This window comes from Pongo pygmaeus, chromosome 18, assembly GCF_028885625.2.
Source record: "Pongo pygmaeus isolate AG05252 chromosome 18, NHGRI_mPonPyg2-v2.0_pri, whole genome shotgun sequence".
Taxonomy (NCBI): domain Eukaryota; kingdom Metazoa; phylum Chordata; class Mammalia; order Primates; family Hominidae; genus Pongo; species Pongo pygmaeus.
The window spans coordinates 31557589-31585278 of NC_072391.2; the positions used below are offsets into that span (position 1 = coordinate 31557589).

The 27690-nt window shown below is 53.1% G+C and overlaps 2 protein-coding genes and 1 long non-coding RNA gene across 3 annotated transcripts; 2 read left to right on the forward strand and 1 right to left on the reverse strand.

The window, feature by feature from the left end:
• Positions 1 to 1232: 1232 nt before the first annotated feature.
• On the reverse strand, positions 1233 to 9351 carry LOC134738529 (uncharacterized). Its single transcript, XR_010124280.1, has 3 exons — positions 9132 to 9351; positions 8248 to 8411; positions 1233 to 1378 (listed from the first exon to the last, which is right to left on the reverse strand). It is a non-coding gene; the product is annotated as an uncharacterized LOC134738529 (long non-coding RNA).
• A 126-nt stretch (positions 9352 to 9477) lies between these two features.
• Positions 9478 to 18572, forward strand: MAPK3 (mitogen-activated protein kinase 3). Its single transcript, XM_054454485.2, has 9 exons — positions 9478 to 9675; positions 10705 to 10887; positions 14154 to 14343; positions 14530 to 14646; positions 14903 to 15017; positions 15401 to 15532; positions 15682 to 15791; positions 15887 to 16041; positions 17969 to 18572. Exons 1-8 carry the CDS (start codon positions 9497 to 9499, stop codon positions 16007 to 16009), a joined length of 1149 nt encoding a protein of 382 aa, XP_054310460.1. The 5' UTR covers positions 9478 to 9496; the 3' UTR covers positions 16010 to 16041; positions 17969 to 18572.
• A 126-nt stretch (positions 18573 to 18698) lies between these two features.
• GDPD3 (glycerophosphodiester phosphodiesterase domain containing 3) lies at positions 18699 to 27605 on the forward strand. Its single transcript, XM_054454486.2, has 10 exons — positions 18699 to 19360; positions 19636 to 19678; positions 19905 to 20040; positions 20130 to 20175; positions 20274 to 20392; positions 20477 to 20566; positions 21168 to 21301; positions 24002 to 24061; positions 24170 to 24221; positions 27409 to 27605. Exons 1-10 carry the CDS (start codon positions 19222 to 19224, stop codon positions 27544 to 27546), a joined length of 957 nt encoding a protein of 318 aa, XP_054310461.1. The 5' UTR covers positions 18699 to 19221; the 3' UTR covers positions 27547 to 27605.
• Positions 27606 to 27690: the final 85 nt, after the last annotated feature.

The following is a 27690-nucleotide window of genomic DNA, read 5'->3' on the forward strand; positions in this document are numbered from 1 at the left end:
ACGTTCCTGCCAGCCTCTGATCACTACACTTTTGTCAACCAATCAGTCCACAGCAGTGTGTTACATGTGATTCTGTTTCGGGTTTTGTTTGTTTTTTGTAGGTCTTGCTCTGTCACACAGGCTGAAGTGCAGTGGCACAATCAGAGCTCACTGCAGCCTTGAACTCCTAGGCTCATGCCAGGTGCGGTGGCTCACGCCTGTAATACCAGCACTTTGGGAGGCCGAAGCAGGCGGATCACGAGGTTGGAGATCGAGACCATCCTGGCTAACACGGTGAAACCCCGTCTTTACTAAAAATACAAAAAAGTAGCCGGGCGTGGTGGCGGGCGTCTGTAATCCCAGCTACTGAGGAGGCTGAGGCAGGAGAATAGCGTGAACCTGGGAGGCGGAGCTTGCAGTTAGCCGAGAGATCTCACCACTGCACTCCAGCCTGGGCAACAGAGCAAGATTCCGTCTCAAAAAAACAAAACAAAACAAAAATCCTAGGCTCAAGGAACTCTCCTGCCTCAGTCCTGTAGCTGGGACTACAGATGTGCATCACCACTGCGCCTGGCCCCCAAATCTATCTTTTCAGACTGGTTTGGGACTACAGGCACATACCACCACCCCTGTAGTCCCAGCTACTCAGGAGGCTGAGGTGGGAGGATCACTTAAGCCCAAGAGTTCGAGGCTGCAGTGAGCTATGATCAGGTCACTGCACTCCAGCCTAGGTGACAGAACAAGATCCTGTCTCTAAAAAAGATAAAATAAAAAATAAGGCCGGGTCCGGTGGCTCACAGTGGCTGGCTGTAATCCCAGCGCTTTGGGAGGCCGAGGTGGGCGGATCACGAGGTCAGGAGTTCAAGATCAGCCTGGACAACATGGTGAAACCCCGTCTAGGAAACTAGTCTGCCCAGCTAATTTTGTATTTTTAGTAGAGACAGGGTTTCACCACGTTGGTAAGGCTGGTCTTGAACTCCTGACTTCAAGTAATCCACCCCACCTTGGCCTCCCAAAGTGCTGGGATTACAGGCGTGAGCCACCATGCCCACCCCACAATTACTTTTGCACCAACAAAATATAAGAGGGCTTCAAAGGGAGGACACCAGCATAATGGCCCTCAAGATACTGTACAATCTAGCCGGGCGCGGTGGCTCACGCCTGTAATCTCAGCACTTTGGGAGGCCGAGGCAGGCGGATCAGCTGAGGTCGGGAGTTCAAGATCAGCCTGACCAACATGAAGAAACCCCATCTCTACTAAAACAAAATACAAAAAATTAGCCGGGCGTGGTGGTGCATACCTGTAATCCCAGCTACTCGGGAGGCTGAAGCAGGAGAATTACTTGAACTCGGGAGCCAGAGGTTGCCATGAGCCAAGATCGTGCCATTGCACTCCAGCCTATGCAACAAGAACAAAACTCCATCTCAAACAAACAAAAAAAAAAAAGAAAAAAGAAAAGAAAAGAAATTGTACAATCTAAACTGAACACGGTGGCTTGCATCTATAATCCCAGCTACTTGGGAGGGTGAAACAAGATGATTGCTTCAGGCCATGAGTTCGAGACCAGCCTGAGCAACACAGAGAGACCCCTATCTCCTAAATAATTTTTTAAAATTAGCCAGGGGTGGTGGACTTCATTTGGTAGTTAATGAGAGGAATTAGGCCAGGAGCAGTGGCTCACACCCGCAATCCCAGCACTTTGGGAGGCTGGTGGGGAGGACTGGTCTCAAGCCCAGGAGCTTGAGACCAGCCTGGGCAACATGCCAAAACCCCATCTCTACAAAACAAACAAACAAACAAACAAAATCCCCATCTCTACAAAACAAACAAACAAACTATATATATACACAAAAAAAATACAGAAATTAGCTGGACGTGGTGTTGTGTGCCTGCAGTTCTAGCTACTTGGGAGGCTGAAGCTGGAGAACTGCCTGAGCCTGGGTGGTCGAGTCTACAGTGAGCCACGATGGTGCCACTGGACTCCAGCCTAGGGGACAGAGCAAGACCTTGCCTTAAAAAAAAAAAAAAAAAAAAAAAAATGTGGGGGGAGGAATTAAAAATATATATATTATAATAGACACTGCCGTAACTTTCTGCTCAGCACTTTCTGGGGATGGTGGTGCCCGAATTTTCCTTGGGAAAACCATCCCTTCCCCAGCCTACTTTATGTCATGCCAGTAGACATAACTAAATCCCCAATTCCACACTGATTCAGGTTGAAAGATTTGCACAGGCTTCAAACAAAACTAGTAACTGGCCAGGCATGGTGGCTCATGCCTGTTATCAAAGCACTTTCGGAGGCTGAGGTGAGTGGATCGCTTGAGGCCAGGAATTTGAGACCAGCATGGCCCACATGGCAAAACCCTGTCTCTACTAAAAATACAAAAATTAGCCGGGCATGGTGGCAGGTGCCTGTAATCCCAGCTACTTGGGAGGTTGAGACAGGAAAATCGCTCGAACCCAGAAGGTGGAGGTTGCAGTGAACTAAGATCGCACCACTGCACTCCAGCCTGGGTGACAGAGGGAGACTCTGTCTCAAAAAAACTAGTAACCAATAAGAGTCAAATCTGGGCCTTGCATTACAAGGGACAAAGACAGGGAGAAAGAGAGACAGAGAGAGAAGAGCTTTCCCTTGCTGGAGTTACTGAAAAAACCAGACACGAATCTGCAAGTACTAGCTGCCATCTGGCTACTCTGAGAGGAGGGGGTGGCTAAGAATGGAACCAACTCAGAAGAAAGTTGAGCTAAGGGAGGGATCAAAGTCCTAATGATACTGTTTGAGTCTGTGGAGCCAACTGTGTCTTCACAGTCAGTAAGCCAATGCACCTCCTTTCTTGCTTGAGTCCTTTTGAATTGGGTCTTTGAAGACTTGTTACTGAAAGATTCCTGCCTACTACAACCTCATCAGGGCCATGTTTTAGGCATATCTGAGGAGGAAGGAGACAGACAGAAAGGAACCTAGTTAACACCAGCCTGGGGCCAGGCGCGGTGGCTCACGCCTGTAATCCCAGCACTTTGGGAGGCCGAGGCAGGCGGATCACGAGGTCAGGAGTTTGAGACCAGCCTGGCCAACATGGTGAAACCCCATCTCTACTAAAAATACAAAAATTAGCCAGGCGTGGTGGCGGGCACCTGTAATCCCAGCTACTCGAGAGGCTGAGGCAGGAGGATTGCTTGAACCCAGGAGGCAGAGGTTGCAGTGAGTTGAGATCGAGCCACTGCTCTCCAGCCTGGGCGACAGGGTAAGACTCTGTCTCAGGGGAAAAAAAAAGAACCAGCCTGGGCAACATAGCCAGACTGTCATGTCTACAAAAAATTAAAAAAATTAGGCCAGGCGCAGTGGCTCTCACTTTGGGAGGCCAAGGCAGGTGGATCACTTGAGGTCAGGAGTTCGAGACCAGCCTGGCCAACCTGGTGAAACCATCTCTAATAAAAATACAAAAAGAATTAGCCAGATGTGGTGTTGTGTACCTGTAGTGCCAGCCGCTTGGGAGGCTGAGGAAGGGGGATCATTTGAGTCTGGGAAGTTGAGACTGCAGTGAGCTATGATCATGCCACTGCACTCTAGCCTGGGCAACAGAGTGAGACCCTGTCTCAAAAAAAGGAAAGAAATGAAAAGAAAAGAAAGGCCAGGCGCAGTGGCTCACTGTAATCCCAGCATGATGGGAGGCCAAGGCGGGCAGATCACTTGAGACCAGGAGTTCAAGACTAGCCTGGGTAACATGGTGAACCTCGTCTCGATACAATACAATAGTAAAGGCAAAGTGACATGAGAATCACAAGGAAATATCACACAAACCCAAACTGAGGGACATTCTACAAAATAACTGACCTGTAATCTTCAAAAGTCTAAGGTCATGAAAGACCAAAATACTACTACTAAGAAGAAGAATACATAACTATTTCAGGCCAGGCATGGTGGCTCATGCCTGTAATCCCAGCACTTTGGGAGGCCAAGGTGGGCGGATCACTTGAGACCAGCCTGGGCAACACGGTGAAACCCCGTCTCTACCAAAAATACTAAAATTAGCTGGGCGTGGTGACACATGCTTGTGGTCCCAGCTACTCAGGAGTTGAGGTGGGGGGATCATTTGAGCTTGGGAGGCAGAGGTTGCAGTGAGCCATGACCGCACCACTGCACCTCCAGCCTGGGCGACACAGCATGACACTGTCTCAAAAAAAAAAAAAAAGAAAGAAAGAAAGAAAGAAAAAAAACAGTGCCAGACCTTGAAAATCACAAAAAGCTAAGAACTGGTTTAAGATTTAATCTGGAGCCAGCCGAAGTGGCTCACGACTGTAATCCTAGCACTCTGAAAGGCCGAGGTGAGAGGATCACTTGAGCCTAGAAATTTGAGACCAGACTGGGCAACATTAGCTAGAACCCTTCTCTACAAACATTCTAAAAATTAGCCAAGCCAGGCACGGTGGCTCACACCAGTAATCCCAGCACTTTGGGAGGCCAAAGTGGGCAGATCACTTGAGGTCAGGAGTTCAAAACCTGCATGGACAACATGGTGAAACCCCATCTTTACTAAACATATAAAAATTAGCCAGGAGTGGTGATGTGTGCTGGTATTCCCAGCTACTTGTAAGGCTGAGGCAGGAGAATCGCTTGAACCTGGGAAGTAGAGGTCAAGGTGAGCCGAGATTGTGCCACTGCACTCCAGCCTGGGCACAGAGGGAGACTCCATCTCAAAAAAAAAAAAAAAAATGCTGGGTGCAGTGGCTCACACCTGTAATCTCAGCACTTTGGGAGGCCGAGGTGGGAGGATCACGAGGTCAGGAGATAGAGACCATCCTGGCTAACACAGTGAAACCCCCGTCTAATAAAAATACAAAAAATTAGCCAGGCATGGTGGCACGCACATGTAGTCCCAGCTACTCAGGAGGCTGAGGCAGGAGACCCAGGAGGCAGAGGTTGCAGTGAACCGAGATTACATCATTGCACTCCAGCCTGGGCAACAGAGCGAGACTCTGTTTCAAAAAAAAAAAAAAATTAGCTAGGCGTGGTTGTGTGTGCTAGGTGTGGTGGCAGGATCAGTTGAGCCTAAGAGTTCGAGCCTGCAGTGACCTATGATCTTGCCACTGCACTCCATTCCAGCCTGGGCAACAGAGCAAGACCCTGTACTAGAAAAATAATTCTGCTGGGCGCAGTGGCTCACGCCTGTACTCCTAGCACTTTGGGAGGCCGAGGCAGGCGGATCACGAGGTCAGGAGATCGAGACCATCCTGGCTAACACAGTGAAACCCCATCTCTACTAAAAATACAAAAAATTAGCCGGGCGTGGTGGCGGGCGTCTATAGTCCCAGCTACTCGGGAGGTTGAGGCAGGAGAATGGCGTGAACCCGGGAGGCGGAGCTTGCAGTCTCTCCCTTTTCTTTTGGGGGGGGGGGTGGTGGGCAGGGACTCTCACTCTGTCACCCAGGCTGGAGTGCAGTGGCACCATCATAGCTCACTGCAGCCTCAACCTCCTGGGCTCAACTGATCCTCCCGCCTCAGCCTCCCAAGTAGCTGGGATTACGGACGCACGCCACCACACCCAGCTCATTTTTGTATTTTTAGTAGAGATGGGATCTCACTATGTTGCCCAGGCTGGTCTCCAGCTGCTGGGGCTCAAGCAATCAGCCTGCCTCAGCCTCCCAAAGTGCTGGAATCACAGAGGTGAGCCACCACGACCAGCCAGCATCATTTTCCAGTTAAATGTTAATAGTATCTACTTCATATGGCTGCTGTGAGGATTACAGGAGGTAGTGTACATAAAAGTGCCTGGCAAGTCAGGTGCCGTAATCTCAGCACTCTGGGAGGCCGATGCGGGTGGATCACCTGAAGTCAAGAGTTTGAGACCAGCCTGGCCAACAGGGTGAAACCTCATCTCTACTAAAAATACAAAAATTAGCCGGGCGTGGTGGCTGGCGCCTGTAATCCTAGCTACTTGGGAGGCTGAGGCAGGAGAATGACTTGAACCCAGGAGGTAGGGGTTGCAGTGAGCTTGCACTCCAGCCTGGGCGATAGAGCAAGACTCCGTCTCAAAAAAAACAAAACAAAACAAAACAAAAGTGCCTGGCACAGAAGAGATGGCAAGTCTACATTAGTTGAATATGCGTCTATGAACCAGAACAAATCCCAGTCCAGTCCTCCAAGGAAATGCCAACCTCAGTCACTAGAGGGGAATCTCGGTCACACTCTAACTGAGCTTCCAGCAGCAGGAGGTGGCAGCTTGCGGCTCTGATACACCAGCCTTTCCTATGCTGGGAAACTCACTCTCACTCAGCAAACCTGGCTCCATGCTGAACTCCATGGTGTTTTTCTCTGAGTCACTATATTCTCCCGCAGTTGCAAAATGATCTGGCAAAAGTCCCTCTAGGGTTTTTACTGCTTACTGAGTAACATCCAAACTCCTTGCCAGAATCCAGAGCCTTCCTAATCTGGCCCCAACCTACCTCTCCAGGCTGAAACCTCATCATTGTTTTACTGCAGCCACGCTGGACAAGTTATGCTTCGGCCTCTATGCCTCAGCTTACCCCGATCCTTCTCCTTCATGCCTTTCTTCAGTCCCGACCCTCTGCAACGCTACTTTTTCTCTTCGTTTTTTGTTTCTGAGACGGAGTTTTGCTCTGTCGCCCAGGCTGGAGTGAAGTGGTGCAATCTCAGCTCACTGCAAATTCCTCCTCTCGGGTTCAAGCGATTCTCCTGCCTCAGCCTCTCAAGTAGCTTGGATTACAGGCACGTGCCACCACGCCCGGCTAATTTTTATATTTTTAGTAGAGACGGGGTTTCACCATGTTGGTCAGGCTGGTCATGAACTCCTGACCTCAGGTGACTCACCTGCCTTGGCCTCCAAAAGTGCTAGGATTACAAGTGTGAGCCACCATGCCCGGCCTACTTTTTCTTTTTTAAAAAAATTTTTTGGCCCATTGCAGTGGCTCACGCCTGTAATCTCAACACTTTGGGAGGCCGAGGAGGGCAGATCACGAGGTCAGGAGTTTGAGACCAGCCTGGCCATGGTGAAACCTCATCTCTACTAAAAATACAAAAAGTAGCCAGGCGTGGTAGTGGGTGCCTGTAATCCCAGCTACTCGGGAGGCTGAGGCAGGAGAATCAGTTGAACCTGGGAGGCAGAGGTTGCAGTGAGCCGAGATCGGCGCCATTGCACTCCAGCCTGGGCAATAAGAGCGAAACTCCCTTTAAAAAAAAAATTATTGTAGAGACAGTGTCTCCCTCTGTTGCCCAGGCTGGAGTGCCATGTTGCAATCATAGCTCACAGCAGCCTTGACCTCCTGGGGCTCAAGCGATTCCCCCACCTCTGGAGTAGTCAGGACCACAGGCATGCACCACCACGCACAGCTAATTTTTGTCTTTTTGTAGAGATGGAGTCTTCCTATGCTGCTCAGGGTGGTCTCAAACTCTTGGTCTCAAGGGATCCTCCTGCCTTGACCTCTCAAAGTGCTAGAATTACCAGTGTGAGCTCCCACACTTGGCCTGTTTATTTATTATTTTAGAGACAGGGTATCAATATTATTAAAAGAGAAAGAGGAAGAAAAAGAAATACAGACAGGGTCTCACTCTGTCACCCTGGCTGGAATGCAGTGGTGCAATCATAGCTCACTGAAGCCTCAAATTCCTGGGCTCAAGTGATCCTCCTGGGTCGGCCTCCCAGACAAAGCACTGGGAGTGAGCCACTGCACTGGGGCCTAAATTGATTTATATATTTTATCTCTTCAATAGCTTGGAGTGTGTATTTTATCTCTTCAATAGATTAGAGGCCTCCACCAAGAAGCCAGTAGGTAATTTGCCCAGGGTAATACAGGGTAAATAAGTGGCAAGGATGGGATTCTTTTTTTCTTCTTTTTCTTATTCTTCATCATTCAACTTGAACAAAGATCGGATTCTATCCCAGGCAATCAGGCTCTGGGGGGTTCTTTCTCTTAAACACAGATTCATACTATATAGTAATCCTTTATCAGCCACAGTACCTAGCTCAGAGCTTTGCACACAGTGCCATGCAATGCTTTATCAAATGAATAACTAAAAAAACTCATTGATCTAATTAGCACCTCTTGAACCCTCACTGACCTATGGGCCACTGGGAATCAGAAACTCAGTCTCATTAATCTGAGTGAGACTGCCTGGCTGTGGATCTAATTATGAGCAATTTCAGAATCATAATTACTGTTCCATTTTGTCTCTTGATCTGTAATGCATCCAAGGACCTACTCCCAGCTTCTCAGGGACAGAAAAAAAAACAACCCACTACATGATTACTTACTGAAGCCTGGGAACTGTGTGTTTTTGTGAAGCTTCCAGCTCACGTCTTTGCTGTGAAATGAGGGGGATGGGCTGGATGATCTCCGAGGGCCCCTTCTTCAGTTGTAACAGTCTGAGATGGACAGGTGTGATCCCAGAGCTTTGGGAGGCCGAGGTGGGAGGATCCTGTGAAGTCGGTAGTTTCAGACCAGCCCAGGCAACATAGCAAGACCCAGTATCTACCAAAAAAAAATTATATTTTCTTTTTTTTTTGAGATGGAGTCTCGCTCTGTCACCCAGGCTGGAGTGCAGTGGTGCGATCTTGGCTTACTGCAACCTCCACCTCTTGGGTTCAAGCAACTCTCCTGCCTCAGCCTCCTGAATAGCTGGGATTACAGGCCCCTGCCACCACGCCCAGCTAATTTTTGTATGTTTAGTAGAGACAGGGTTTCACCATGTTGGTCAGGCTGGTCTCAAACTCCTGTCCTCAAGTGATCTGCCCACCTCGGCCTCCCAAAGTGCTGGGATTACAGGCGTGAGCCACCGTGCCCAGCCTCCAAATTTTTTTTTTAATTAGCAGGGTGCGGTGGCGCGCACTCGTAGTCCCAGCTCTTTGGGAGGCTAAGGTGGGAGGATCATTTGACCCCAGGGAGGTTGAGGCTGCAGTCAGCAATTATTGCACCACTGCACTCCAGCCTGGACGACAGAAAGAGACCCTGTCTCTAAAATAAAATAAAAACAGCCTAGGACTCTGAGAGGCATGGAATTAGAAAGAGTCTCTGTGTCAGAAGACATCATTTTGAGTCTCAGCTGTCATTACTAGTGACCTTACCCAAGTTAGTAAACCTAACTCTCAGATTCCCCATCTGTAAAATTTGGTCCATTTATTAGAACATTATTTGTAACCTGGGGTGATCCCGGGCCCAGGTTCTGGTGGGCTGCCGCACACACTGGCTAGGTGGCTCTGGTAGGTCACGCCCTGGCCGCTTCGCCATCGAGGGGAGGGTGAGGACAGTCTCCGAGGCGGCGCTGCCGAGCCTCCCGGTGACCTGGAGGCCGCGGAGCCCGCGGGGACCCAAGGCCCCCGAACCTGCGGCGAGAAGGGCGGGCGCGCGCGCGGCGGGTCATGTGACGGCTCCAGGCCCGCGCGGGGCCGAGGCAGGGGCGGGGCCTGGCGCGCGCGGCCCTGCGGGTGACAGGCGGGCGGGAAGGGGCGGGGCCTCGGGCGGGGCTGCCGTGGGGAGGAGGGCGGTGGGAGGGGAGGAGTGGAGATGGCGGCGGCGGCGGCGGCGGCGGCTCAGGGGGGCGGGGGCGGGGAGCCCCGTAGAACCGAGGGGGTCGGCCCGGGGGTCCCGGGGGAGGTGGAGATGGTGAAGGGGCAGCCGTTCGACGTGGGCCCGCGCTACACGCAGTTGCAGTACATCGGCGAGGGCGCGTACGGCATGGTCAGGTGAGGGGGCGTTCCGGGGGAGGGGGCGCCCTCAGGGGAGGGGGCTTCGCGGGAGAGGAGGAGGAGGCGCCGAGCGCTTTCCGGGACGTGGAGACGCGGAGCGTCCCGAGGAGGCAGGAGACTCGGGATGATCGGGAGCGTCCCAGGGAGGGGGCCCCTGAGTGCTTTCTGGGGGAGGGGGCGCTGCCTACGTCCTCAGGGGAGAGGGCTTGGAGGCTTTGAGTCCACCCTTCTGTAATGACGGGAGGGGCATCTGAGTGCATGTGGGGGCCCGCGGGGACCCTAGTGACACGGGGCGAGGCCCAGAGGATGAGTACTCTCGGGGAGGCGACATCCTTAGTGAAGAGGCAGTGGAGGGCCCGTTTTGGGGGAAAGGGTGTCTTGGATTCCCCCTGTGAGGCAGTGCCAGAGAGCCTGGGGGAGAAGAGCCGAGCTCAGGGTGGGGCAGGGCTTTGGCCCTGGGCACCACCACCACCAGGGGCCCAGAGAGAGATGAGGGGGCCAGGAGTGCCACCTACATGTTTTGGGAGGGGTCTGTGAGTGCCCCCCGGCCCCACCGTGTGCTCCTCTGGGACAGCCCCGCTGCCCGGATCCCTCACCCTGGGACCCTCCCCTGCCCTGTCCATTCTCTGCTGCTCCTCCCCTGGCTGCCACCTTCCCAGTATTTGCCCCATGGTGTGTCCCCAGCATCTGCACCCCCGGACCTGTCTTGGGTTAAGGAGCCTTTCCTGGGAATGGGGGCGAAGGGTTCAGGGCCAGTAGAATGGAAGGGGATTGAGGAGAGGGGAAGTCAGTGAGCAGTCAGTCTCTTCCTCTGTTTGTAAAGTCACCGAAGGGCCGCCTGGCTGGTCCCCAGCTTTCTCTCTGGAGATCCCAGGCCTCCACAGCAGGAAGGAACCAGCATTGTTTATGATTTGACCAGAGCCAGCTCCTGCTCTCTCCCCTCCCTGCCAAGGCCTGGGTGGGGCCACCAGGCCCGGACTCCCCCTTTGTAAGGCCACAGCAGCAGCCTCTCTCCGGTCCCCTCAGCTCGGCCTATGACCACGTGCGCAAGACTCGCGTGGCCATCAAGAAGATCAGCCCCTTCGAGCATCAGACCTACTGCCAGCGCACGCTCCGGGAGATCCAGATCCTGCTGCGCTTCCGCCATGAGAATGTCATCGGCATCCGAGACATTCTGCGGGCGTCCACCCTGGAAGCCATGAGGGATGTGTATCCTTCACCTTGGCCAGTTGGCTGGTCAGGCACGGCCTCGCAGGGACCCGTTGCTTGCTTTCTGTTTCCATCTTACCCACCACCCTCCAAAACAAACCCAGTAAAATAAACTTTCCTGCAGAGGAGAAGCCACAGTGTAACAGGACTTGGAGACCTCTGATGAACCCAGGCCTGCAGCCGCCGGGCAGTATGGCCTTGAGCAAGTCGGTTCTCTGCTCTGTGCCCCAGGAGGGAGGGCTAGGCAGGATGGTCTCTATGGGAGTGGTGTCTTCTGACATCGGCAGTTCTGAGACATGACCCAGCCTCTGCCCACAGTCACTTCTTGCTAAGGAATGGATGATTCTTTCTCTCTTTCCTCCTTCCCCAGACTGGAAGGGAGACAGGGAGAAAGAAAACAGTCAGCTGGGCGTGGTAGCTCACGCCTGTAATCCCAGCACTTTGGGAGGCTGAGGTGGGCAGATTACCTGAGGTCAGGAGTTGGAGACCAGCCTGGCCAACATGGTTAAACCCCATCTCTACTAAAAATACAAAAAAATTAGTGGGGCATGGTGGCGCAAGCCTGTAATCCCAGTTACTTGGGAGGCAGAGGCTGGAGAATCGCTTGAACCCAAGAGGCGGAGGTTGCAGTGAGCCAAGATCGTGCCACTGCACTCCAGCCTGGGTGAAAGAGCGAGACTCTGTCTCAAAACTAAACAAAAACAAAAAACTGCTTTTCTTGAGGGCCTGCTGTGTGTCAGGTACTATACATGCCCCATGCTTTTTTTTTTTTCTATTACACCTCCCAACTGCCCTATGAGATGGGCTTTTCAGCTTCATTTCAAAGATGTGGGATGGAGTGCAATGGCTCACATCTGTAGTCCTAACACTTTGGGAGGCCAAGACCAGAGGATCACTGGAAGCCAGGAGTTCAAGACCAGCCTGGGCAGCATAGTGAGACCCCACCTCTACAAAAAATTTAAAAATCATCCAGGTTTGGTGGTGCATGACTATAGTCCCAGCTACTTGGGAGGCTGAGGCAGGAGGATGGCTTGAGCTTAGGAGTTCGAGGCTGCAGTGAGCTATGATTATGCTACTGCACTCCAGCCTGGGGGACAGAGCGTGACCCTGTCAAAAAAAAAAAAAGATGAGGAAGCTAAGGCCCAGAAAACCTAAAATCAAGTGTTTCTGTTGCTGTTTCCTCCTCTCCTCCCCCAGATGGGAACTTGTCCTTCTTCTTAGGACTTCTCACTCAGAGCTGCACCCTAATCACCTGTGGACTTGCACCTTGCCCAGGGAGGGACAGCCTAGCCTTGGTCGTCCTCCCCCAATACTGCTTTCCTAGTTTGCTGTCCACTTCCTGTCTCGCTCTCCTTAGCAACTTATGACATCTGTCACTTCTTCCCTGCCCCACCCACCCACTCTCAGTCCCAGCCCTCCACCCAAAAGCGGGGATTTGTACTGAGGTGTCTGCAACCCCCACCACAAACTGTGGACAGGAAATCTCCGTGCTCACCCCCAGCTCGCTGTGTGATCTGAAGCAAGTCACTGCGTCTCGCTGGGCCTCCCCAGCCCTAAAACAGTAGGGCTGGTCCACATATTCTCTGAAGACCCTTTCAAGGCAGATTCTTGTTTTCTTTGTTTTTTGTTTGTTTGTTTGTTTTTAGATGGAGTCTCCCTCTGTCGCCCAGGCTGGAGTGCAGTGGCTCAATCTCAGCTCACGGCAACCTCCACCTCCCAGGTTCAAGCTATTCTCCTGCCTCAGCCTTCCAAGTAGCTGGGACTACAGGCGCCTGCCACCACGCCTGGCTAATTTTTGTATTTTCAGTAGATGCGGGGTTTCGCCCTGTTGGCCAGGCTGGCCTGGAACTCCTGACCTCAGGTCATCAACCCACCTTGGCCTCCTGAAGAGCTGGGATTACAGGCGTGAGCCACCATGCCTGGCCTCAAGGCAGATTCTAAAAGACAGCCCTGACTTATTTTTCCAGCCACAAGCCAAACGGCATTTGTGGATTTATTTATTTATTTACGCATAAGCTTTGTTTTATCTTCAAATAGAAAAAGACATTTTACTCCTCCATCTTCTGAGGTATGGCCAAGCACTCTCCTTTGAGTGGGAGTGTGCTGTTGGGAGTGTCTCCTCATTTTTCTTGCACAAACCATTCCCATAAGGCAGGCATTTATTTTTAAGCAAACATTTATTGCATGCCAGATGGTGTTCATACATTATCTCATTTAACTCCCTCAACAGCCATGTGACTCAGGCACTGATATTAGTAATAATAGTTCATGTTTGCCTAGCACTCACAACTTGCCAAGCACTGGGCTGACAGCTTTACATGCGCCATCTCATCTAGTCTTCACAACCACCCTCAAAAGAACCATTATTTCATGCCTCGCACCTGTAATTTCCAGCACTTTGGGAGGCCGAGGTGGAAGGAACACTTGAACCCATGAGTTCAAGACCTGCCTGGGCAACATAGCAAGAGCCCATCTCCACAACAAGAAAACAAACAAACAAAAAAACATTATTTCCCCTACATACCAGATGAGAAAGTTGAGGCACAGACAGGTTGAGATCCTAAAGCCAGTGAGTAGTAGAGAAGAGATTTCCGACATCCATGGGTTAACTCCAGAGTTGCTGCTCTTTTTGTAGTTTTTTTGGTTTTTTTTGTTTGTTTATTTTTGAGACAGAGGCTCACTCTGTCATCCAGGCTGGAGTGCAGTGACACAATCTTGGCTCACTGCAACATCTGCCTCCTGGGTTCAAGTGATTCTCGTGCTGCAGCCTCCTGAGTAGCTGGGATTACAGGCACATGCAGCCGTGCCCAGTTAATTTTGGTATTTTTAGTAGAGACAAGGTTTTGCCATGTTGCCCAGGCTGGTGGTCTCAAACTCCTGGCCTCAAGCAATCCTCCAGCCTCAGCCTCCCAAAGTGCTGGGATTACAGGCGTGAGCCACCACTCCTGGCCCAAGTTGCTGCTCTTAACTGAAGTTCTCCTGCCTCCCACAGTTTATTATTATCCCCGTTTCCCCGGTAGGGAAACTGAGGCCACAGAAGTGAAGCCCCTTGCTCAGGATCAGCAACTGTGATGCGACAGAGGCTCAGAGCCCTGCTGCTGGGTAATGGCAGCAGCTTGCCCAGTTGGTGGTGCAGGTTGACAGATCTGTTGAGTCCCAGGGGCCCTGGCTGGAGGAGGTGTGCAGCCTCGCCTTCAGAGCCTGTTTTCCTTAACCAAGTGCCTCCCGCTGCCCCCTGGCCGGGGGGTCTCCGGAACCATCCTCAGCTACATTGTGCAGGACCTGATGGAGACTGACCTGTACAAGTTGCTGAAAAGCCAGCAGCTGAGCAATGACCATATCTGCTACTTCCTCTACCAGATCCTGCGGGGCCTCAAATACATCCACTCCGCCAACGTGCTCCACCGAGATCTAAAGCCCTCCAACCTGCTCATCAACACCACCTGCGACCTTAAGGTCAGAGGGTTGGGCACCTGTCCCCTCCTCCCCCAGGGTCTGGGGCTTCCAGGTGACCAGTAGAAGCAGCCTTGGGCAGGAGAACATTGCAAGCAAGGGGAACAGTGGAGGCAAAGACAAGGGGGCGTGACTGCTTAGGCTGCAGAGGCCTTGAGCGCCGAGCTTAGCAGCTAGGTCTGATTCCAGATTTGCGATTTCGGCCTGGCCCGGATTGCCGATCCTGAGCATGACCACACCGGCTTCCTGACGGAGTATGTGGCTACGCGCTGGTACCGGGCCCCAGAGATCATGCTGAACTCCAAGGTAGGAGGGGCTGCCTACTCCTGAAAGGAGCGGACCAGTTCCCAGGAAGCCCTGGAGCTACCTCTGAGCCAGACACTGACCCCCATGACACAAGAATTCTACCCTCTGGGCCTTGGGCTCTACAAGGAAGCTGAGCATTGAGCCCTCCAGGCCTCTGCCTTCTGCCTGGTGTTGGATCTAACTTGGAGGTGGTGGCCTGACGCAGACAGCAGGATGAGGCTGGCCCAGGAGCTCACCACTTCCTCCTCTCCCCCAGGGCTATACCAAGTCCATCGACATCTGGTCTGTGGGCTGCATTCTGGCTGAGATGCTCTCTAACCGGCCCATCTTCCCCGGCAAGCACTACCTGGATCAGCTCAACCACATTCTGGGTGAGGAGGCCTGGCTGGCTGAGTGGGGGATGATTAGTTTTTCCGAGGTGAGATTTCTCAAGAGTCCAAGTCAGGGATACCACCACGTGTGGGGCGCTTCCAGCATCTCATGGTATCTCAGTGAGGTATAGATATTATCCCCATTGGATAGATGGGAAAAGCAAGGCTAAGTCCCACACCTGAGGAGGCACCAGACCTAGGATTTGAGCCTCAGTCTGCCTGAATCCAGCCCCCTTGCTCAGCACCACTGTGCTAATGACTAGGAGGTGACTGAGGGATTGGCATGGGTTGCTGGGCTGGGGGGTCTTGTTCTTGCCTTGTTGCCTTTTCTGTTCCCAGAAAGAAAGAGGTGATCATTTACCAAGTCACCTCCTTATCCACAGGCATCCTGGGCTCCCCATCCCAGGAGGACCTGAATTGTATCATCAACATGAAGGCCCGAAACTACCTACAGTCTCTGCCCTCCAAGACCAAGGTGGCTTGGGCCAAGCTTTTCCCCAAGTCAGACTCCAAAGGTTCGAGAGACATGAGGGTGGGTGTGGGATAAACCTGGGTGTCGTGGAGGGTGTGTGAGCCCAGCAGCCGCTGGAGGAGACAGGCAAAGCAATGCTTCTGGGAGCTCCTCCAGTCTTCCCTGTGACCCCTGACTCCTGCCCTTCCATAGCCCTTGACCTGCTGGACCGGATGTTAACCTTTAACCCCAATAAACGGATCACAGTGGAGGAAGCGCTGGCTCACCCCTACCTGGAGCAGTACTATGACCCGACGGATGAGGTGGGCCAGTCCCCAGCAGCAGTGGGGCTGGGGGCAGGGGGGCACATAGGCATCCCCCATGCCAGGCCTGAGACTTGCTGTCTCTGCCACCCCAGCCAGTGGCCGAGGAGCCCTTCACCTTCGCCATGGAGCTGGACGACCTACCTAAGGAGCGGCTGAAGGAGCTCATCTTCCAGGAGACAGCACGCTTCCAGCCCGGAGTGCTGGAGGCCCCCTAGCCCAGACAGACATCTCTGCACCCTGGGGCCTGGTGAGTGTTTCCATGGCCCACACACGGACACCTTGATACTAAATATCTATATTTGTATCTATCTGTACATGCCTCCATACAGCAGCAAGCTTACCCCGCACGCATGGTCAATGTGTCTGGTGACAACAGAAGTGCCCAGGGGGCTGGGTGCGGTGGCTCATGCCTGGAATCCCAGCACTTTGGGAGACTGAGACTGAGAAGAGTAGATCACCTGAGGGTCAGGAGTTTGAGACCAGCCTGGCCTGCATGGCGAAATCCCATCTATACTAAAAATACAAAAATTAGCCGGGCACAGTGGGTCACTCTGGTAATCCCAGCACTTTGGGAGGCTGAGGCAAGTGATCACCTGAGGTCAGCAGTTCGAGACCAGCCTGGCCAACGTGGTGAAACCCTGTCTCTACTAAAAATACAAAAATTAGCCGGGCACAGAGGCATGCGCTTCTAGTCCCAGCTACTCAGGAGGCTGTGGTGGGAGGACTGCTCGAACCCGGGAGGCGGAGGTTGCACCACTGTACTCCAGCCTGGGCAACAATGAGACTCTGTCTTAAAAAAAAAAAAAAAAAGGGGGCTGGGCACAGTGGCTCATGCCTGTAATCCCAGCACTTCGGGAGCCCGAGGTGGGTGGATCACAAGGTCAAGAGTCGAAACCAGCCTGGCCAACATGGTGAAACCCCGTCTCTACTGTAAAGAATACAAAAATTAGCTGGGTGTGGTGGCACGTGCCTATAATCCCAGCTACTCGGGAGGCTGAGGCAGGAGAATTGCTTGAACCCAGGAGGCAGAGGTTGCAGTGAGCCGAGATTGCACCACTGCACTCCAGCCTGGACTACAGAGCAAGACTCCATCTCAAAAAAAAAAAAAAAAAATGTCCAAGGGCTGCCCAGACTCGTGGCCCACCCAGTCCTCCAGCCCCAAATGTCTCTGCCTGTCAACACCTTGCATTCTCCAGCCCCAGAAGCCATTCTAATCTCCTTCTGGGAACAGAACTGGCAAAGAGGCAAGAGGTCACTGAGGGCCTCTGTCACCCAGGTGAGGACCTGAGCCAGGCTTCAGCTCTGGGTGTGGCAGAAGCAGGTGGGGCCATGATTGCTTTGGGAGGGGCCCAGCAGCGCCCAGCCTGACCCAGATTGCCAGGCCTCCTCACACCTGCTGCCAGATCAGCAGTTCACATAGCTGTGGGGACCCCGCTGGGCCTGCCCCCACCCACGCTGCCTCCTTGCCTCCTCCGGTTTCTTCCTGTCTTCAGCCAGGTGTGGCCTGATAGAAAGAAGGCATGCACACCTGGGCTCAAACTCCAGCTGTGCCACTTAGTAAGTGCTGTGTGATATTGGGCAAGGCACCTCACCTCTCTGTGCCTCAGTTTCCTGGAGTCAGTTCTATTTATCTTTTTTTTGGTTTTGTTTTTTTGAGACAGTGTCTCACTCTGTCACCCAGGCTGGAATGCAGTGGCGCAATCATAGCTCACTGCAGCCTCAAAACTCCTGGGTGCAAGGGATCCTCCCAGCTAGCTGGACGAGCCATTGCAACCAGCTAATTTTTTTTTTTTTTTTTTTTTTTTTTTTGGTGGAGCTGGGGTCTTGCTATGTTGCCCAGGCCAGTCTCAAACTCCTGGGCTCAAGCAACCCAATACCTTGGCTTCTCAAAGTGCTGGGATTATAGGCGTGAGCCACTGCGCCGGGCCGAGACAGTTCTAATAATGAAAGCATAAAGCCCTAAGCATTGTTCTAAGAGGTTTACATGTATTAATTCCTTTAATCTTACAGCAGTACCTCGAGCTAGATACTATTATTATTTCTATTTACAGATAAGGAAACTGAGACCCAGCCTATCCAGCTGTGAGGGTGAATGAGAGATGTTGAGGTCAGGGCTCCAGTGGGTCTGCCCGGGGGATGCTAACGACTCTTCTTCTGCCTGCTTCTCTCTTTAGGACCTGCCTCCTGCCTGCCCCTCTCCCGCCGGACTGTTAGAAAATGGACACTGTGCCCAGCCCAGACCTTGGCAGCCCAGGCCGGGGTGGAGCATGGGCCTGGCCACCTCTCTCCTTTGCTGAGGCCTCCAGCTTCAGGCACGCCAAGGCCTCCTCCTCCCCACCCGCCCTCCCCACGGGGCCTCGGGGGCTCAGGTGGCCCCAGTTCAATCTCCCGCTGCTGCTGCTGCGCCCTTACCTTCCCCAGCGTCCCAGTCTCTGGCAGTTCTGGAATGGAAGGGCTCTGGCTGCCCCAACCTGCTGAAGGGCAGAGGTGGAGGGTGGGGGGCACTGAGTAGGGACTCAGGGCCATGCCTGCCCCCCTCATCTCATTCAAACCCCACCCTAGTTTCCCTGAAGGAACATTCCTTAGTCTCAAGGGCTAGCATCCCTGAGGAGCCGGGCGGGGCCGAATCCCCTCCCTGTCAAAGCTGTCACTTCGAGTGCCCTCGCTGCTTCTGTGTGTGGTGAGCGGAAGTGGAGCTGGGGGGCATGGAGAGCCCGGCGCCCCTGCCACCTCCCTGACCCGTCTAATATATAAATATAGAGATGTGTCTATGGCTGACCCTGGCTCTGTCTGTGTTCGCGACGCCCCCGCCCTTGCCCCGTGTGGCTCTGAGGACGGACTCCTGCAGCCCAGCTGCTGCTTGACTTGGGCTTTCAGGGGCCTGGTGCCCTTCACTCCCAGCTGCCCAGGGCTGGGGACGGGGCTCTGGAGAACTCCAGACTCCTAGAAAGAAGGGGGTCAGTTTTCCCCTTAGTCACTGTCCTGTCGTCTCGCTAATGGCTTCCTGTCTAACTGGCTGGGGGTGATTCGGGGTGACTCAGGAGCACCCTACACACCCCTGGATCCTCTGAAATGGCAAGGGGTAGGCATGTTGGATGCACTGGCTACAAGTACCAGTGAGAGGGAGAGGTCCTAACAGTCGTGGGTGGTTTTTACTCCCCTCATGTAGCCCAGGACAGGGGGCTGCTGGGGTCTGGGAAGGGCCTGGGGATATGAGGGCCAGGGCTACTTGCCTCACCTCCTGACACTACCCCGGCTTCAGCCGAACCCTGCAGCCTGGCTCCAAGCCAGCCCAGGGGCAGGCTCAGCAGGTCCCAGGGGTGTGGCAGTGGCCAATAGTAGAGCCGGCCCACACCGGCTAGGCAGGCAGCACAGTCCCGCAGACGGCTGAGCGTGCGGCTGCGGGAGCTTCTGTGGGAGTACGGTCATGAGCCTTTTGCTGTACTATGCCCTCCCCGCCCTGGGCAGCTACGCCATGCTGTCCATCTTCTTCCTGCGCCGGCCTCACCTGCTGCACACACCCAGGGCTCCCACCTTCCGCATCCGCCTGGGGGCCCACCGAGGAGGTGAGCCGGGTAGGGGTGAGAACAGGTGCCAAAGTGGACAGCACAGAGGGGTAGGTCCAAGGGGGCATGCTAGAAACAGGGCAGGGACCAAGAGAGAAGGAGAGCAAAGTGGCAGGGCAGGGCGTGGACGAGGAAGAAGATGCTGGTGCAGCCTGGGCTGGCTGGGGAGGTGAGGCCAGAGGGAGGATGGAGCCCACAGAGGGAATGTGGGTGATGAGGTCGGGCCAGGCCCCTAGACCCCAAGCCCCAGGGGCCCACTCCAGTGCCCCCCACAGGATCTGGAGAGCTGCTGGAGAACACCATGGAGGCCATGGAGAAGTGAGTGTATCTGCCCCTGCCCAGGTTGCCATGTGAGGGTGTGCAGGTCGTGGACTGCATCACAGCAAGGGACGCCATTCACTTCCTAGCTGGGTGACTGGCGCCCCCTGGAGGTGGCCTGCACATCCCGCCATGAACTCTGCTCTCATTCCCGGCCACCTCCCCGCCACCATGCCCCTCATCCCAGTCCCCTGCCCCCGCCCCCCGCTGACCTTCACCCCCACAGCTCCATGGCCCAGCGCTCGGACCTCCTGGAGCTCGACTGTCAGCTGACACGGGACAGAGTGGTGGTGGTTTCACACGATGAGAACCTGTGCCGCCAGTCGGGCCTGAACAGGGATGTGGGCAGCCTGGACTTCGAGGTGGGCCCTGCCCTGACACCCCAACCCCCACCCTGAGAGTTGCCATGCCTAGTGCGGGCATCTAGTGACATCCTTCCTGTCCTCCCCAGGACCTGCCCCTCTACAAGGAGAAGCTGGAGGTTTACTTCTCTCCAGGTGAGAGCAAGGGCTTCGAGCCCTGCCTGGGCCATGCCCGCCTTCCCTGGACCTCCGCCTTGGCTTCCCTCTGACCCCTCTTCCCACACCACCCCCAGGCCACTTTGCTCACGGGTCAGACCGGCGCATGGTTCGTCTGGAGGACCTGTTCCAGAGGTTTCCAAGGACACCCATGAGCGTGGAGATCAAAGGGAAAAACAAAGAGCTCATCCGTGAGGTGGTGCTGCAGGCAGGGCTAGGGCGGCCACCAGGGGCGGGAGAGAGGCCTGGCTCTCCCTTCACCTCCTTCTCCTCCTCCCAGATAGCAGGCTTGGTGAGACGCTATGACCGTAATGAAATCACCATCTGGGCCTCGGAGAAGAGCTCGGTCATGAAGAAATGCAAGGCTGCCGTGAGTCCCCCCACCCCCACTTCCTCCTCCAGGGGCCCCTCCTCCCCGGACCTGGAGCCCACCCAGCATGGGGACCCGAGCTAGAGGGGTCTGGGAGAGTTCCCAGTGGCGTGGCAGTGGCAATGAAAAGGGTGTGAACTCAGGCCTCAAACACAGAGCCAAGATGTGACTTTTGTTTTTTTTCTTTTTTGAAACACAGTCTCTCTCTGTCGCCCAGGCTGGAGCGCAGTGGTGCGACCTCTGCTCACTGCAACCTCTGCCTCCTGGGTTCAAGTGATTCTCATGCTTCAGCCTCCCGAGTAGCTGGGATTACAGGTGCACGCCGCCACGCCCAGCTAATTTTTGTATTTTTAGTAGAGATAGAGTTTCACCATGTTAGCCAGGCTGGTCTTGAACTCCTGATCTCAGGTGATCCACCTGCCTCAGCCTCCCAAAGTGCTGAGGTTACAGGCGTGAGCCACCACACCCAGCCCCAAGATGTGACTTGGATCCTGCAGGTAGTAGGGTCTCCGGAATGCCCACCATGGCTCCCCTGCAGCTCATGCCTCCTCTCTGCTTCCCCAGAGCAGACAGATTCTCATGCCTCTCCTTGCCTCCCCAGAACCCCGAGATGCCCCTGTCCTTCACAATAAGCCGAGGATTCTGGGTGCTGCTTTCCTACTACCTGGGGCTGCTTCCCTTCATCCCAATCCCTGAGAAGTTCTTCTTCTGCTTCCTGCCCAACATCATCAACAGGTACCAGTGCGGCGCAGACCTCAGAAAAACGCCCCACTGCTTAGGGTCTCCGTGGAGAAGGAGCCCAGATCTTCCCAGCTCCCCAGCTCCCCTCAGAGATAACCCCCCAAGGTCTTTTAAGGACAGTGGTTCTTACCCAGCATTCATGAATACTAAGGGAACTGTGAACACCCTGAAATTCTGTGCATATGTGGAGTTTTAGGATAGAGGGGTCATTTATCCATCTCAGTCCATCTAACATATTTTATTGAATGTCTACTCTGTCCCAGGTGCAGTTATAATGTGTAAATAAGACCAATGAGGGTGGGGAGAGGTCCTTGGTGAGCTTACAGTCTGGCTGGGGAGACATTTGTTCATTAATTATAGCATGGCTGTCTCAGACCCTCAGCAGGAAAAGGCAAGTCAGTGTTCTGCAGGAAGGCAGGGGTTAACAAAGTAACAGCTGGGGAAAGGATCAGGAATTTGGATATTTCGCTGGCACTTAAGCCTGGTCTCTCCCTTTGCTTTAGAATTTTTTTTTTTTTTTTTTTTTTTTTTGAGACAGAGTCTTGCTCAGGCTGGAATGCAGTGGCCAGATCATGACTCACTGCAGCCTCGACCTCCTGGGCTCAGGAGATCCTCCTGCCTCAGCCTCCTGAGTAGCTGGGAGTATAGGCGTGCAACACTGCTAATTGTTAAAATATTTGTAGAGACAAGGCTAATTGTAAACAGGCTAATTGTTAAATTATTTGTAGAGACAAGGTCTCACTATGTTGACCAGGCTGCTCTTGAACTCCTCAGCTCAAGCGAGCCTCCCACCTCGGTCTCCCAAAGTGCTGGGATTACATACCTGAGCCCCCAGGCCCGGTCTCCCTTTGCTTTCTGACAGCTTCTCTGTGGTAGTCCCAGAGCTCTCTGCTCCCCTGTTGTCCAGAAGGAAGTCCCACTCAGCCCCCACTATCCCTTGCTACAAAAAGATCAATGATATTTGTGTACCACCTTTTTATACAGGATTTTTTTTGTTTTGTTTTTTGAGGAGTCTCCCTCTGTTGCCCAGGCTGCAGTGCAGTGGCACGATCCCGGCTCACTGCAAGCTCTGCCTCCCTGGTTCACGCCATTCTCCTGCTTCACCCTCCCGAGTAGCTGGGACTACAGGTGCCCACCACCACACCTGGCTAATTTTTTTGAATTTTTAGTACAGACGGGGTTTCACCATATTAGCCAGGATGGTAATCTCCTGACCTCATGATCCACCTGCCTCAGCCTCCCAAAGTGCTGGGATTACAGGCGTGAGCCACTGCTCCTGGCCTTATACAAGATTTATAAAGTGTTTTAACATATTTTGGGTTGACTTTTACCTTGCAGCACCCCCAGGAGGTATAAGAATCATGACTCCCATGGTACCCTAGAGAATCTGAGGCCCAGAGAGGTTCTGTAATTTGCCCAAGGACACACAGCTGGAAATCCAGAGCTTAGGTTTTCCCTGGGTCTGACTCCAAAGCCTGCCCTAGGACACTATAAATGGCCTCTAAAGTCACCCCTGGAGTGGGATAATTAGGGGTCGTCCCACTAAGTGCTGTCTGGTCTCAAGCTGGCCAGCGGGCACAGTGGCTCACGAGGTTTTTTGTTTTTTGTTTTTGAGAAAGAGTCTCGCTCTGTGGCCCAGGCTGGAGTGCAGTAGCGTGATCTTGGCTCACTGAAACTTCCGCCTCCTGGGTTCAAGCAATTCTCCTGCCTCAGCCTCCCAAGTGGCTGGGACTACAGGGCCCGCCACCACGCCTAGCTAATTTTTGTATTTTTAGTAGAGACGGCGTTTCGCCATGTTGGCCATGCTGGTCTCCTCCCACCTCAGCCTCTCAAAGTGCTGGGATTACAGGTGTGAGCCACCACACTTGGCTGGCTCACGCTTATTATCCTGGCACTTTGGGAGGCTGAAGCGGGAGGACTGCTTGAGTCCAGGAGTTCAAGACCAGCCTGGGCAACATAGTAAGACACGTCTCTACAAAAATTTTTTAATGGTCGGGCGCGGTGGCTCACGCCTGTAATCCCAGCACTTTGGGAGGCCAAGGCAGTTGGATCACAAGGTCAGGAGATTGAGACCATCCTGGCAAACACACTGAAACCCCGTCTCTACTAAAAATACAAAAAATTAGCCGGGCGTGGTGGTGGGCACCTGTAGTCCCAGCTACTCGAGAGGCTGAGGTAGAAGAATGGCGTGAACCCGGGAGGCGGAGCTTGCAGTGAGCTGTGATCACACCACGGCGCTCCAGCCTGGGCGACAGAGCAAGACTCTGTCTCCAAAAAAAAAAATTTTTAATTTAAATTAATGCTAAGATAAATAGATAAATAAGAAGCTGGCCAGGCCCAACCAGGAGGGCCTGCACCCTGGGTGTCCAGCTTTGGAACCGAGCCAGGCCCTGGCCCAGCCCTACCGCCGCTCTGCTTTGGGCCTGGCAAGTCCCTTTCATTCTCTAAGGCCCAGACTCCTTATCTGGTGAATGGTGACTGGAGGGCCACACCCTCAGTGGCCAGAGTGGTGGTCTGAGTAGGCTCTCTGAACAATGGGTGAACTGTTCACTGGGGCAACTACAAAGGTTATTCTGAGGGATTCCGGGGGGTGGGAGGGCAGCGCTACCCTGGTTGGGGGGGTACTACCACCCCGCCCCACCTCTGGGACAGGGGAGACCCTAGGAGCTAACCCCCACTTTCTTCTCTGTGCAGGACCTATTTCCCATTTTCCTGCTCTTGCCTGAACCAGCTGTTGGCTGTGGTTTCGAAATGGTGAGGTGGGCAAGACGGCTGGGTGGAGTGTCCCCACAGAGACCTACTGCTGCCCTTCTGCCAGGTCCCTTCTCATCATCACCTCCCGCGTCCCCACCCCACCCCCAGGCTGATCATGAGGAAGAGTCTGATCCGACACTTGGAGGAGCGAGGGGTGCAGGTGAGACCCTGATCACCGCTTCCACCACACACGGACCTGGCAGCAGGGTTCCGGTCCCACTCTGCTGCCAACTAGCCGCATCGCTCGCGCAGGTGACCTCACCTGAGTCTCAGTTTCTTTGTCCCTAAAATGGGAAAATGGTATATTTAACTCTCTGGATACACACACACACACAATTTTCTTCTTGGTTTTTTTTTGTGTGTGTGACAAGAGTCTCACTCTGTTGCCCAGGCTGGAGTGCAGTGGTGCAATCTCAGCTCACTGCAACCTCCACCTCCTGGGTTCAAGCGATTCTCCTGCTTCAGCCTCCCAAGTAGCTGGGACTACAGGTGCCTGCCACCACGCTTGGCTAATTTTTGTGCTTTTAGTAGAGACGGGGTTTCACCATGTTGGCCAGGCTGGTCTAGAACTCCTGGCCTCAAGTGATTCGCCTGCCTCAGCCTCCCAAAGTGCTGGGATTACAGGTGTGAGCCACCGCGCCTGGCCACACACATATTTTCTTAACCTGACATTGCCAACATATGGATATGTAACTAGTACTTATTAAGGGCTTGATAAATGTTAGCCATTATGATGACAACAATGATGTATCATGATCCCTGATGAGAGGGGGCTGGGGAAAGATGAGAGATGGGAGAAACCAGGCCCAGCCCACCCCCCTCTCCCCTGAGCATTGGCTTCGACCAGATCATTTAATTAGTAAACGATCCTTGAGAATGTTCCAGGCACTATGGTACTAGGGGTGGGAGCTTCCCATCAAGGGTACAGAGAAGAAATGACGTAGGCAGAGGCGGGCACAGTGGCTCCCGCCTGTAATCCCAGCCCTTTGAGAAGCCAAGGTGGGAGGATCACTTGAGCCCAGGAGTTTAAGACCAGCCTGGGCAACATACTGAGACCCTCATCTCTACAAAAAATTTAAAAATTAGCCAAGCGCAGTGGTTTACACCTGTAGTCCCAGCCACTCAGGAGGCTGAGATGGGAGGATCACCTGAGCACAGAGTTTCGAGGGTGCAGTGAGCTATAATCAGAATCACGCCACTGAACTCCACACTACAGCCTGGGAGAGATAGCCAGACTGTCTTGAAAGAGAGAGAGGAAAGAGTGTGAGAGCCAGAGACAGGGAGAGGGAGAAGGAGAGGGAGGGAAACAGGAAAAAGGAAAGGAAAAGGGAAACGAAAGAAAAATGCAGAGGCCGGGTGCAGTGGCTCACGCCTGCAATCCCAGCACTTTGGGAGGCCAAGGCCAGCGGATCAACTAAGGTCAGGAGTTCGAGACCAGCCTGGCCAACATTGTGAAACCCCATCTCTACTAAAAATGTACACATTAGCTGGGTATGGTGGCACATGCCTGTAATCCCAGCTCTACTCGGGAGGCTCAAGCATGAGAATCGCTTGAACCCAGGAGCTGGAGGTTACAGTGAGCCGAGATCACGCCACTGCACTCCAGCCTGGGCGACAGAGCAAGACTGTCTCAAAAATAAATAAATAAATAAATAAAATATTAACTGGGCATGGTGGTACATGCCTATAGTCCCAGCTAGTTAGGAGGCTGAGGTGGGAGGATCACTTGAGCCCAGGAGGTCAAGGCTACAGTGGGCTGTGATTACACCACTGCACTCCAGTGTTGGCAATACAGACAGACCTCGTCTCATCTGTATTTTTAATAAAATAAAAAATTCTCATCTCCGCTTACTTCAGTGCCCACTCGAACGGGCAGGGAAGGGGCAGAGCTGCAGGAGCTGGGGCAAGTGGCAGTGGAACGGGGGTCTGGGGGAGGGTGGTACTAGTAAGTGGTCAACAACTAGCTCTCAGAGAGGAACAAATGAAAGCCCTGATTTGAGGATTAATTTTACTGGTTTAAATACTCCCATCTTGGCCAGTTTCAGGCTGCCATGAAGCCACTAAACGCAGAATGGGAAGAGATGCGTGGTGGCACCCCATCATGTAGTATTTCCATCTTGCAGCCTCAACAGATTTAATCACTTCAAGAACACAGTAATAAGAAACTGATTAGCAAGAGATATGCTTTGAATATTTATTACTGGGTTTTTGTTTGTTTTGGGTTTTGTTTTTTGTTTTTGTTTTTGTTTTTGTTTTGAGACAGAGTCTTGCTCTGTTGTCCAGGCTAGAGTGCAATGGCGCGATCTCAGCTCACTGCAACCTCCCCCTCCTGGGTTCAAGCGATTCTCCTGCCTCAGCCTTCTGAGTAGCTGGGATTACAGGCGCCCACCACCACACCCAGCTAATTTTTGTATTTTTAGTAGAGATGGGATTTCACCATATTGGCCAGGCTGGTCTCAAACTCCTGACCTTAGTTGATCTGCCTGCCTCAGCTTCCCAAAGTGCTGAGATTACAGGCATGAGCCACCACGCCTGGCCACTTGTTGTTTTAATAATTTATTTAGGGCCGGGCACGGTGGCTCACACCTGTAATCCCAGCACTTTGGGAGGCCGAGGCAGGCAGATCACGAGGTTAGGAGATCGAGACCATCCTGGCTAACACGGTGAAACCCCATCTCTACTAAAAACACAAAAATTAGCTGGGCGTGGTGGTGGACATCTGTAGTCTCAGCTACTCAGGAGGCTGAGACAGGAGAATGGCGTGACCCCGGGAGGCGGAGCTTGCAGTCAGCCGAGTTCGTGCCACTGTACTCCAGCCTGGGCAACAAACCAAGACTCCATCTCAAAAAAAAAAAATAAAAATAAATTATTTAATTGTCAGTTTATATAATTTTTTTTTTTTTTTAGACGAGGTCTTGTTGTATCGCCCAGGCTGGAGTACAGTGGTGCAACCATAGCTCACTGCAGCCTTAGAGTCCTGGGCTCAAGCAATTCTTCCACCTCAGTCTTCCAAGTAGCTGGGAGCACAGGCGCATACCACCACACCGGGCTAATTTTTACAAAGTTTTTTGTAGAGATGAGGTCTCACTTGATCTTAAACACTTGGCCTCAACTCCTGCCTCGGCGTCCCAAAGTGTTGAGATTACAGGCGTGAGCCACTGCACCCAGGCTATGATTTAATTTTTAATAATGGCTGGGTTTAATAACCACTTTGCAGAATTCCTGAGAATTTAACAATCGGCTCCAGCCTACTGCTGCTGGGGAGTCTCCATAGAGGAGAAGGTGGGTCCCCACTGTCTGGATGTAAAATTGTTCAGAATCTACAGGCCCCCTCCCTCCCTGCTCAGGTGGTCTTTTGGTGCCTTAATGAAGAGTCAGATTTTGAAGCAGCCTTCAGCGTGGGAGCCACTGGCGTCATGACGGATTATCCCACAGCCCTGCGGCACTACCTGGACAACCATGGACCAGCTGCCCGGACCTCCTAAGTCCAGAAGCCTCAAGCTCTCCTGTTTCTCTTCCTGAAAAATAAATATTTGCCTTTGGATCACATCGTTGTGCTGAGGGTGAGGAGTAGAGGGGTGGGTCCTGAAGATATGAAGATGGCAGCTTAGGAGGGAACAGGCCAGCCC

Coding starts and splice junctions, on each gene's coding strand:
- GDPD3 (XM_054454486.2), top strand. CDS start 19,222: ATGAGCCTTTTGCTGTACTATGCCCTCCCCGCCCTGGGCAGCTACGCC. Junction 20,041..20,129: donor TGGGCAGCCTGGACTTCGAG/GTGGGCCCTGCC, acceptor TGTCCTCCCCAG/GACCTGCCCCTCTACAAGGA. Junction 20,176..20,273: donor GGAGGTTTACTTCTCTCCAG/GTGAGAGCAAGG, acceptor CACCACCCCCAG/GCCACTTTGCTCACGGGTCA.
- MAPK3 (XM_054454485.2), top strand. CDS start 9,497: ATGGCGGCGGCGGCGGCGGCGGCGGCTCAGGGGGGCGGGGGCGGGGAG. Junction 15,533..15,681: donor CCCCAAGTCAGACTCCAAAG/GTTCGAGAGACA, acceptor GCCCTTCCATAG/CCCTTGACCTGCTGGACCGG. Junction 15,792..15,886: donor ACTATGACCCGACGGATGAG/GTGGGCCAGTCC, acceptor CTGCCACCCCAG/CCAGTGGCCGAGGAGCCCTT.